The sequence below is a fragment of the Calonectris borealis genome, chromosome 4 (assembly GCF_964195595.1).
Source record: "Calonectris borealis chromosome 4, bCalBor7.hap1.2, whole genome shotgun sequence".
Lineage (NCBI taxonomy): Eukaryota > Metazoa > Chordata > Aves > Procellariiformes > Procellariidae > Calonectris > Calonectris borealis.
Genome location: NC_134315.1, coordinates 4821035 through 4833805, shown reverse-complemented (window position 1 = coordinate 4833805; position 12771 = coordinate 4821035). Strand labels below are relative to the sequence as shown.

General features: G+C 35.9%; 1 protein-coding gene across 2 annotated transcripts in view; it reads right to left on the bottom strand.

Moving 5' to 3' along the window:
- The window catches only part of CTNNA2 (catenin alpha 2), a 527667-nt gene that overhangs the window by 49924 nt on the left and 464972 nt on the right, over window positions 1-12771 (bottom strand). For both annotated transcript variants that reach the window (XM_075148429.1, XM_075148430.1), the window contains exon 12: window positions 12134-12334. In XM_075148429.1, the coding sequence (XP_075004530.1) occupies window positions 12134-12334 (201 nt within the window). The remainder of the gene's footprint in view (window positions 1-12133; window positions 12335-12771) is intronic.

Genomic DNA, 12771 nt, shown 5'->3' with positions numbered 1-12771 from the left:
TTGTGCAGTGAGGCCCTAGTTGGAGTACTATGCCCTTTTTTTAAGTCCCCGACAGAGATTTTTGTAGTGTGTGTATAAGATAGATGTGAAAATGTTTTTTTAAAAAACCTATATTTTGTGGTTGTATCCAGACATATATTTCTATGTTTCGATAACATAATTTCGTCCAAATAACATAAATGCTTCTATACTTTTTATCTAGAAGCTATTTCTGAATCATGTTTAAAATGAAGGTACTCAAATGAAGGAACTTCCACCAACTCCTCAAGGAAATTGTTCATAGCCTGATAGAATTCACTGCTCAGATTTTTTTCCCCCAAAAAGAAGATAAAGATGCTTATTTTAGTTGACCGTTGCAATTCTTTTCTCTTCTTACAATATATATTGTAATTTACATTTAACATCTAAGTATTATATTTGGGCTACAATTACTGTTTTCCAATTTTTTTTTTTTTACTTGACCTATGAATATGAAAACACGCAGAAAAAGCAGGCAGGGATACATGCTCTATTTGTTATGCGAGTCTGGTCACAAGCAGACCCTCTGAAGTTGTAGTCGTAGGCACAGAGATCTACAAGGGAGATATAGAAGTGAAATATTTTAAGAGATTATTTACTTGCTAAAGCAGAACTTCCCCCAGTATCATGGAAATTGTGGTTAAAGTATTTCATAGGCAGCTATAGGGTCTTTGTTCAGCACCAGATCCTGCAAAATGTGCTACAATAAGAAACACTCCTCATCAGAAATAATGTACTCATACATTACTTTACTAAAACTTTATTGGATTTACAACCACTCTTTGCTTGAAATGGATGTACCAGAGGAACAAATAGGTAGAGGTCAAAGCAGAGCTCAGTTGTCAAAGGATGACAGGCTCTTCCATATTTTTCCATATTCTCTCTGTATGGGATTTTTTCCCCTTCTACCTAAATTTTAAAGTCCTTGAGCTCAGCCAATGAAGCCTTATACCAATAATGTTCCAGATTGAAGCCCCACAGGTCATTTTTCTCACTATGCCACTGAAAAGATGCCAACAGTCATGACTCCATTTGTTCATTCAAGCAGCAGCAGTAGTAGATTCATAAGCATCAGGCCATGGGGATATATATATCCTATATATATCTTTCCATCAGCAGATGGAAAGATACATTTTGTTTGTTTTGGTGAACATGAGGTACTCATTTTTGACCACATGTATTACTACAGGGACTGCCCATTGGGTGTGAAAGCTTCTTTCAACAATTTTGACCTTGCAGACCTGGCTACAGTTTAGTCCTTAATTTACATTATTACACGTGAACTTTATCTACTGTTTCAAAATGGAAATAGCCATTAAAGTATATTATGAATTGCTTGCTTGCCAATTGCATTTTTACATTACTGCTCATTTTTGATTAGACAAGCAAGAAAAAAACATAAACTAATAAGAAGCTATTACTTATAGTTTCTCTAAGCATATGTTGTCAGTAAAGTTTTTGGAAATTGAGTTAAGAACTGTATTATTTTCCAGTTAAGGTTATTGGGCCACACTTGAGGAGCTCCATGACAGTGATGTATAGGGAAATACCTAACTCAGTTGCACCCACAAAACCTCCAGTCTGTCTTATCTGTCATTTACTGTACAAAGAAGTATATTCTTATGCCAACAGTGAAATAGCTACAAGCAAAATTCAGGCAAACGCATAAAATCTGTATCTGGAGTTGAAACTCGTAAATGCATCAGATAGAGGATGATTTATTTATTATGTATTGGCTATGAGATTGGCTATGAATTTCAGATTCAGAAGCAAATCAATACTTTTGAGGAAAAATTAAATATTGGTTTCTTAGTTTGAGCTGTGGTCTTGAAAACAGTTATGCGTATACTTAGACTGAAAAATGTGATCCATTAACATCTCTCAGTCTAACTACATGAATTAATTAGGCACCTGCATAAATGTTGACAGAATCAGGTCCCAAGTTAATAGCAACACTTTAATTTACTGACTGTTATTCTAACAAATAAAGTTTTCAAAGCCTTTCTGTAGATGAGTTTTCAATGGCATTGAAAGTAAGATCACTACCAACAAAATCTAGGTTGAACGGCTACTGGAGAAAAACTGGGAAACAACAAAGTCAAAATTACTTCCATTTCATCTATTGATTAATTTTTTTTACTTTTTTTTTTTTTACTATCAGCATAACAGAAAACTAGCATATCACCATGGGTGAATTCATGCCTTGATACAACCTGTATTTTCTTGTGAACCGCCCTGCTCCACACAGAAAATATTTTCCCTAAGGTTTTTCTTGTTTTTCTCCCACCCCACCCGTATCTCCTACATATAAAAATTATCAAGTAATTATCTATTTTCTAAAATTACATTCTCTATTGACTTTTTCTCCTATGGCAATCAGTTTGTACTGCAATGTTTGTACTTAACATAGCTGCAAATTTTATTTCATGATACGGGAACAATAAGATCACTAACAGACAGGGAAAAGTTAGGTTACATAATAAAATTATTGAGATAAAAACATTAAAAATGTTTGGGTGATATTGTTCATAGCATTAGAATATTAAGTTTCATTAATATGCAAGATTAAATGAATGCCTAGCTAATTTAATGCACTTTTATGGCTTTATTATTTAGGAACTTGAATTCCTCACAATCTTAAGCAGATGTGAATGTTCAGAAATCTAGAAAGGGATAAGACACAAAAAAGCAATAAAAGTCAAGGTCCCTCCAGATGCACAGGGTTCTAGTTCTTAGTGGTATCAATGGAAGTTAAGAAACTTGGCCTGGTTTCATCCTACTTCGTACATCTGAAAGTCAGAAATCTATGTTTCCCTATACCAAATGGAGAGCAATAGATGTTTCTATTAGACAATTAATCACACCTACATTAAGAAAGCAGTTCAAGTTCAGCTGAATCTAATACTGATATTCCTCTACCCATTGAATAGAGAGGGAGGACAGATGACTGGCTTAGACCAAATGTCTGCTTTCGACAACCAAGTTTAGGCATGAATAAATCCCATTCTTGCACCAAATCCTAGAACACTGAGGCCCTAAATCAGAAGGGTGTCCAGGAGGGCACTGGCTGATCAAGAGGTGGCTACTTTCCATTCAAATCTCACTGGAACTGAAGGGTTCCCAAAGGTCTCAACTTTGGGGCATTTTTTCTAGCCAGAAGACTATTTTTGAATGGCATCTGCAGAGCTACTTCTTAGAGTTTCATTGTAAAGAGACAAGCACCTACTCGACTCTTTCTAGTATCCAGGGGTTTGGATCCAAGGGAATCACCCTTCTCAAAGACTGGAGGTTGTTCTCTGGAGCCAGACTGTCCTCAGACAAACTAGATGCTTCAGCTCCAGAGAAATGACGGAGCTCATATACCCCGGTATATTCAGCTTTGCCCTCTGGCTAGCTCTTTGTAGCTCTGCATTCATTTAAGCATTTCTAGTTGCCCTTCGGAAATTTGATTTTCCCTATGTCACATTCATAGAGACTAAAAACGTAATTTTAGGTGCTAATCACGTGGTCGAAATAGCCCTTAAGCAGCTCTAAAAATCTGGTCTGATTTGGGTAAGATTATTCAAGAATGACATGGCAGTCTAGAGGTTTGGACTGCTCACTGTTAAAAGTTGAAGGAAGGATCCCTGAAAATCTCACACAGAGAATCTGTGCTTCTACTAAACATCACAGCTGTGTATGTCACATAAATCAACAAAATTATCCAGGATGATTGGCGGTATTGTAAGCTAAGGGTTATCAGGGGAGACTAATAAAGCAAAAATCCATGAATGACCCACTACATTAAAAAAAATTATGCTCTCTTAGGAAAAAAGACCAACCATTATCCAGATTTAAGAGTTTTTAGTACAGGAAATTCACAAAGCTATAGCTTAAAATTTCAGAGTTTTGAATGAAATTTCTTCTAGGTTTTTGTTTGGGGTTTTTTTGTTGGGTTTTTTTGTTTTGGTTTTTTTTTTATTTATTTATTTATTAACCCATTGTTTTACTTCATTGAGGAAAGACTATAATCTGCTACTGGGAAGTTTAAGTATTTTAAACAGGTATTTAAAAAATAATTCCTATGGGATATCTGACACACTCTGTTGAAGACAGCACAGTTTCTCAGCTTAGTTTGAAGGATGAATAAGGAATTGAACATGACACCTTATTTAGCTTGAAGTGTTTGTCAAAGTCTGTTGCTAGAAGAACTGTAAATTCCTTATCAGAAGATTCTAAATATTTCATAAAATGTTTATTAAATCCTGGTCCCATATCTTATAATAATTTACAACATTTCAGTCATTATTATTATATTGCTAATTAAAAAGAAAAAGCTTTATAAAGCTGTCCTGAAATAGTATTCAATATCTAACAGTATTAGACCACCTGGTTTTCTGAGAAGCAGATTTGATTTAAATATCTTTGTAGCACACATTGTGCATAGACATATCATGCATACACATAAACATATTAATAATATTTTGCTTGTCATGGATGAAGAAATGTCTATATATAATTATGTCTGTGTTTTACATCACTGGATTGGGTTTTCAGAGTGTTTACCATTCTGTGTTCAGAGAAGTGGTCACTGACTTCCATTACAGCTAAATACTCATACGGAAAAATGTGAATCCTCATCAGTTCTGGATATCAAACCCTATGAGTCTCATATCGGTCACTCAGGAAAGATGAAAAGCAAAACCAGAGCAAAATTTGCAGCATACTGGTTTAAGTGCTATGGCATAGAGAAGGATGAAACATCACTGTCCAAAGCACAAGACCATCTTTCCTCTTCTTGCTATTTACCGATTAGCTTTTCCCCTGATGAAATGATTAAAGGATAGATGTAAAATGATGAATACGCATACCGTATAGCATTTTGCAGTAAACACAAGACTTCCAGGAAGAATCAGCCTTCACTGTCAATACACTGCATCGCTAGTTTAGCCACGGACTGTAAAACCAATGTTCTCAGGGTGCCTTGAATTTATAGCAAAGTGCTGACCTTTTGGCCCATATGTGTTAAGTAAATCCTCTGGCACTTCACAGAAGGCTCCTACTTTATCTGTGGGTATATGCAACTATGCAATATAGACGTGGTAATGCAACACTTTCAGGAAATGTTGGATTTGGTCATGTGCAGTACAGGTGAGCTATACATTACAGAAATTGATGAGATGTCAGGAGGTACATTACCAAGTATTGTGAGATATGGAAACACATAAAAGAAAAAAAACCCCAAACCTTCAAACTTTGATTGAATTGTCATTCGCAGAAAGATAAAATGTCAGGGGAGAACCGAGGTAAGCGGTGTCTGCAGGGAGGTGCCTCGTGGCCAGCATAGTAGGCAATCATGTAATGAAAGGGTACATCACAAAGTGTACAAAGAAGGATAACAAATGACGGCTGCAGGGACAGATGTGTCTCACCAATTTCAGATGTTTCACTCATTCTCCTGCCTACTTGTGCAAATAAAGACTACAGACAGTGAGTACCCCCAAAATATTATTACTACTAAACAGAACTCCCTTCAGGTTAATATTTCAAATAAAAGCTAGCTGCAGCTCTTCAAAAAATCCCCTCAAGAAAACAGTTGCATGCTGTTGGACACAAAATGGTTATATAACACAGGCAAAACACCCTTTCTGGCATTAGTTATAAGTTTGTGTATATCTGTTCGTAGGTGTGTGTAGGAAGGGGATGCAAGGAATGCCAGTGTTTTTATTTTAAAAGATTATTGTACAATTCACACTTATATTCACAAAACATTCTGTTGGAGCTAGTCAATATTCACTGCATTTTTCTGCCTATATTTTCTAGACTTGGTATAAATTTTTTTCTACCTCTGCAACCATCCTCCCTACTTTAAAAAGTGGCTTTTAAGAACACAAGATGTTTTTGAGAAAAGATATGAACAGCAACTATGTAATAATGATTTATGAAAATGGGCACTTCTATTATACTAACTTACTATTCATTATCTAAGGTGTCTGGCATATCCAAAATAGATAATCCTAGTCTTTTTAAACTCTCCTGGAGTTAATTTGCCTCCAAATCCCCACATTTCTTTAATTTTGTCATCCTTATCTTGACCTTCTTCCGTTTCTGGAAGACCTTTAGGTTGTGGAGATCAAAGCTGAAACAACTATTTGGGGCATTCAGTGAATATCCTCCTTAAAGTACCCGCTAACATCTTCAACACTGATGTGAGGGCTATTGTGCATGGAAAAGGTATCTTTGCCCAGCTGCCCATAATGATGGCTTATTTTTTCTGAGAGGATGAATTAGCTCAGAGCCTTCCTGTCAGTGTAGATAATATAGTTTAAATTGTTCCATTTAGCTAGAGAAATTAAATAAAATTATCTTTTAGTGTTGTCTTTCTGATAAGGAAACTCTCCTACTCCCACCAAAAAAATCAGCATTTTCCTTTTGGCAAATTTTGCTTCTGTCTGTTCACCTGTTAATTAATACATTATACACCAACCACAGCGCCGACCCCTGAAGGGATTTACCTTTCTGCCTGCTGCGAAATGGTCATTTATGCTTTGCTTGTGCCTTGTAACCAGCTTTTAATCCATCAAAGGCCTTAACGTTCACTCCATGGTTACCCATTTTCCAAACAGCTGCGTGCACAGGACTTTATGAAAAGCCTTTGAAAATCTAAATCAATTACGTTATATTCTCCTTTAGTAGTATATTCTATTTTTAAACTCTAAAAGTGGAGACAAAAAGGAATAGTATTTAAGCTTTTAGAAACCGTGATAATTTATTCATTTCTTATGTGTCTCATTTAATTGTTTTATAATATATTTTACATGATTTCTTACTGTATTCCTCTGCATATTGTACACAGTCTCTCAGGTTAAAAATTCTTTGGATCAAATCAAGCACTAGTGGAACATAATGTTGGGTATTCTCTAGTCCTTTTGTAAAATACCTTTTTTTAATAACGCATTAAATGTTTTTTGTTGGTGATACCTTGACCTTTGGATTTCGGTTTAGCAAAACTTGAAAGAAAATGCTACAGTGCTTTGCAGAATAAAAGCCATATTTTCATCAAAAACCCTGGATAAATGATCTCATGTTCCCAGGATGATAGTACCCATAATTTGTACTATAACCACCTGAAACTCCTGTGAAACATGAATTTAACATCATTTATTTTTTTAAATAGGCTCCATTTTGCAATTTTTAGCTCTCCCTCAGATTCAATATGGGTTTTTTTGATTACAGCTATGCTGAAATTCATCTTCTTGCTTCTACATTTTGTTTCCCTTCATATCACTGCTGAAAAATCCATCTTTACAACATTTTAGTATTAGCTTTGATAATATCATTGAGCTGCCTTTTCCTAGTGATAAATATCTTTAAAGTTTGTCCTACTCACACCGATAAAACTCTCACAGGCTTATTGCTGAATTGCCAGTAGTGCTGATTTTCAACTTTAGTCCATTCTGATAAAGACAAAATAAAAAATTTGAGTCAAAACAGAAGTCAGAGAGCGACCTACTTAAAAACAGCTAGTTACAAAGTTACTAGGATATTTTTAAACATGCTGAAAGCTGAAACTCAAATTTCTGGTCTGAATTGGACAATTTCAAACTTCCAGTGTCCTTCACAGGAGTGAGTAACCCAAGTACTACAGTACTTGCTCTTCCAGGATGATTTCCAGACATCCCAATGCAAACTGAAGGAAAAAGAAAAAATATCGGAAAATTTTCACAGCCCTTCTCAGGCAGTTCTGGTCCCATTTGTTCTGCTTTTTCTCCTTCATTTCCCATTCACTCCCTTTCATTACAACCCTGCAAAGTCTACTCTAGTTTTCCCAATTTAAATTCAACCCTTGACCTTTAAAGAATGTCACAGCTTTTTCTGCTCCCTGCATCTCAGAAATCTTGAAAAATAATATTCAGCCTCGTTGCCTGTTACTTGATTTCTTTCTTTTTACTCGTTTAGAAACTCATGCTTCTTCCCTTCAGTTTTACAGCTTTTCAAGCAATTGCTGAGTAGGCTTCAATCTCTTGCTTATTAAAATGGGACACTCTCAGCTGGCCTCGGTGACTGCGAGGGCAGAGCGCTGAGCAGTATGAGAGATCTCAATATTCAAACAGAAATTGTGCTTTCTGTTTTCTCTACTCCTTCTCTTGCTTTTTGCCTTTTTCCTTGCTTTTAACCTTTTCTTTCTCCTCTCTTTTCCTTTCCACCTTCTTTCCTTCCTTTTTTTCCTCATGGACCATCTAAAGCAGGATAATTTCACAGTTCTCTACAAATGCTGAACACCAATATAATATTTAACATGAGCTATCAGCATGGCCCTGCCTACCAATCCCAGGGCTGTGTCTGACTCTGGTTCCCCTCACTGGGCCTGATCCTGACTCCCACCTGTGGGCTGCCATCCCAGCCTGGCCTTAGGCCATCCCCGTCCCCATGGAGCTGCCTGATGCCCAGGGCTGGGGCTGCCCCCAGGGAGCCACTGGCCCTTGCTCTTTAGGAAACCAAGCTAAAGAGATTAGTAAAACTTCACAATGCCCAAAAAAAGCAAACAAAAAAATTAAACCCTGAAGCTCTGGTTTACTCCTGCACACAATTAACATCCACTAAAACCTATGAGTTTTGTGTTTGTTCCCAGCAAGCCCCGTAGACTCTGTGGTTTTATAGTTTTCATCTTGGATTTATAAGTCAGCAAGTGAGAGTCAAGTTTTTATTTTGGTTTTAAAGGAAAATAAAAGCACCTAATTTTAAAAAGACATTAACCAATATGTTACTCCTTAATATATGCTGTCAGAGATAAGAATCTAGCCTCCACCAAGTACTTGGCTATTAAAGGCAGTGGGTTAGTCAAGCACAGGCAAGAAAACACCAAAACACTAAACCACTGCCCCATATATTCCAAAGGCTGTAAATTAAAGCAACAAACAAATAAAACTTTAAGGTGAAAACAGTTATTAAAGTAAGGTTTGCATAGTTTCAATTTCTCAGAACCTACCAATATCGCTTTCATTAAAGATTAATTTTCTCCCCCCGCCCCGCAAAAAACATTAGCAAGGTGTTTCTCTTTCCAGAACAGTGTATCCATATTCCTGCACTATCTGTGGATCAAACCCAGTACTCACATAACAATATGAAATCCCTGGAAAAGGAAGCTTAACAGAGGCTTTCCTTTCTTGAGCTGATAGTTAAAAGTAAATAATTATAAGAGAAATGTAATGGGCTTACTTCACTTCCATTGTCATTTAACTAAATTTTTCTCAGCTTTCAAAAGCACTTTATTGAAAAATAAATAAAGGTTCAGTTAAAAATAAGGAGGAACAAAGATGAAAACGATAAGGCATTCATCACTGAGTTTCTCATAGACATCTTGATATGTTCATTTGTGGGTGGAGCCTGACTCTAAATAAATCACTCCCATAATTCTTGAGTGTTTGAAAAAATCTGCGCAGGATCTCAAGGTGATGACAGAATGAATATATAAATATATGTATTCATAGATACCCATATCTCTATATCCATAGCTACACAGATGGATGTGTAGACAGAGACCAGTTCTGGGGGAGAAGGCAGGGTATAAACGGGCAGGGCACAGAATGGCATAGAGTGGTCTAAATACCATTTTCACCACTTTATTCTAGAGTGACAAAATGAGCCAGTAAATTCTACCTTTTTTCATCAACAGTCATAGAGAAATAATAATCAATGCCTTTGTAAATGGCCTGAAAAGCTGCAGATGGAAATTGTGCTGTAATATTAATGATCCACATTCGTTTCTGGCATAAATTGTTTTAGCTTCATTGGCTCCATTGAATTTGGGCCCGTTCCATCTTCTGAACTGCTGTTGCACAATTTGTACATGATGTACAGTTCTTAACATTTGAAATATAATTTTTAATTATTTTTTTTTTTGTTATTCACAGATTTACTTACATTTTACAAAATAAAGAATAAGTAATAACTTTGACTCTGAGGAACTTGACTTAAGTAATGAATCCCAGCATTAACAAGCTGATGTTGTCAAGATGCACTTAGTCCAGAGCTTCTAGCACTTAGTTATAACTCAAATTACATTAAAAAGTGCATTAAATATGGAATGTAAGTATTTACTGTGCCTATTGTTGATCTATATAACTGTGCTTTATATCTATCAGTAACTCCTTTGAAAAATTAATAATAAAACATTTTACAGAACATTAGGTCAGAAATTTTAGCTGCATAAAAAGTCTGAAAATATGCTTTGTTTTGCTTAATAAAGAAATCTTAGTGATAGGAAGTATTCTTCAAAATCTCTCCTTTAACAAAAGGAGACTTTAACATGAAAGTGCAACAAAATATTTAACCATCTCAGACTGAACAGATATTTTATTTTTGTGCATTCATAATACCAGTTCATAAACTTTTTCAACTAGATTTACAGTACTTATTCCACTGATCTCTTGTTGGGTAGTAAAAAAAAATAGGGGGACTAATAAAAAACAATTTTCGGATCCACTTTTGCTTCTCCCACCTAAAAAACACGCGACACTTAAAAAGAATCACTAAACTTTGAGGAAAAAAAAAGAAGCAAACCTTACTGCATTATCTTCAGGCTGTCCGGGGGCAAACCCCGACCCTCTGGGTTCAGACAGATGTAAAGTGAACATGAATGTTGCATAGGAAATAGCTGCGCAGAGCCAAATGGAGCGTGTACTGTAGGCTGAAGATTATATTACTGATTCCTGACCTCTCCCAAAAAATGTCTCTCTGCAGCTCACAGGGAAGTGTCTATGAAAGTTAATTTCTGCAGATTGGTGTGAATCTACAGCATTGTGGATGTTCAAGGCACGATTCTCTAGTCATAATCACAATCCCAGGAATCCACACTTCAGCTATAATTTCCAATAAATCATAATGAAAGGTCAGAAAAAGAAGAAATTCTTGATTTTGGTCATTGGGATTTATCTGTGCATACAGGGCTTGCAGCCACTATTAGGGCTAAAAGATAATAAACTGGAAACAACAATAACGCAACAAGTAATATCAAATTATGCCAACATTTTTTTAGCTCATTTTGCTGATTTCTGTGCTCAAAGCTAACACAGAGGCTGCCGGAGCTACAACAGTTTTTGCTTTTCTATCTCATAGGGAGATGTCTGGTTGTTTTGTCTGAATGTTACATTTGCCATGTCCTGAACTAGTGCATTCTTATCTGTTCCTTCTAAAATAATCTTGATGATTTTAAAGCCCAGATGAGCAAGTGCAGTGAGATACAGGAGGATCAGCTCAGACATTTTAAGACGTCTACACTACATGCATCTATATCATAGCTGGTCACTTGTACAGTGAGTGGAGATCCAGTCCGTAAAGTCAATGAAATTCAAAGCATGATTCATCCGAACAAAAGTAGACCACTGCTTTAAGATGAGAGCACTTGATAGTGCTGCCTGCACTGAACAATTCAGACACACATAACAGATAATACTGAGTATAAAGGAGTCTAAAATGACCAGCTTAGACATAATCACCCACACTTAGACGAATCCAAGCCCTGGCTCTGTGAATGCAAAAACAGGTTTAAAAAAAAAAAAGAAAAAAAAAAAAAATCAGTGTTTTTTCCTAGTCTACCCATGTAGCAGACTTTTCTGTCTTTATATAATTATTTATATTATACAATCCATATATTTTATATAACATAGCAGACTTTTATATTTTTTCAATCAGGTAATAAATTTTCAGTTGCTTAAATGTATTTTCAATGAAAAATTGTTTTGTTTAGAAACACAACTTCAGTCATCAACAAGTACATTCACCTGCATAGACCACAGAGTAATGTTTGTAATGATTTTCTAGAGACACATAGTACATAATCAACCGACTCAGAAAGAACTTGAAGAAAAGGCTGTGTATTATTTACTCAAATCATTGAAACTTTGACGAAGTAGACTAGCCTTGAGGGGTTACTGAATCTCTTCTCTTATACGGCTCTTGTCAATATGACTTCTGCAGTACCATTGAATAGAGAATAAAAAAATAATAATGGTCACTAATTTGTTTGTTTACATCTTCTTTTCAAGCACAGGTTCCCTTCTGTGTTACAGATTTCAGAGAACTAGCTGAAAGTTTTAAGTGACTTAATATTGAACAATATTTCAAGTAAGCTTACCGGTTTCAGAGAGCAGCTTGGTAGCTTCCAGTACCTTCTCAGTATAAACTCCAGTTTCATAGTTTTCCATCTCTGCATTAATGATGTGAATAACTCTGGCTGCACGGCCTCGGATGGCACCTGCGGTTCTGTCCAGTGTATCGACATCCCCCTCTTGGAGAGCAATCACACACTTATTCACATCTTCCAGAATATGGTTTTCTGGAATGTAGGAAAAAAGTAAGGCTCATTTCGTTTCGTTCTTCCTCATAGCGAAGCTTACCGATTTGGATAAACAACAAACGTCAGCACCTTAAAAAATTGATATCTATCCTTATCCAGGTCTGCAAAACAAGTACCATTCTGTGATACCATGCCACATAACAGTAAAAATCCCAAGTGCAATATCTATCTTTAAAAGGAACTGGGCTACGTCCTCTCACCTATATTGCGAGTACCAACTTGTAATTCTTTGAAAAACAGTCACATTAACTTCAAACATGACGCTGAATTTTATTACAATGAAAGTGAAATAAAAAACAATGCAAAAAGGAAAGCGGTCAGATATTATGCAGATGCTCTAATAAACAGTTGGGCAATTTTCTGAAGACGAATTTATATATTCCTATAAACGTTTAATATATTTGGTTCATTTGTGC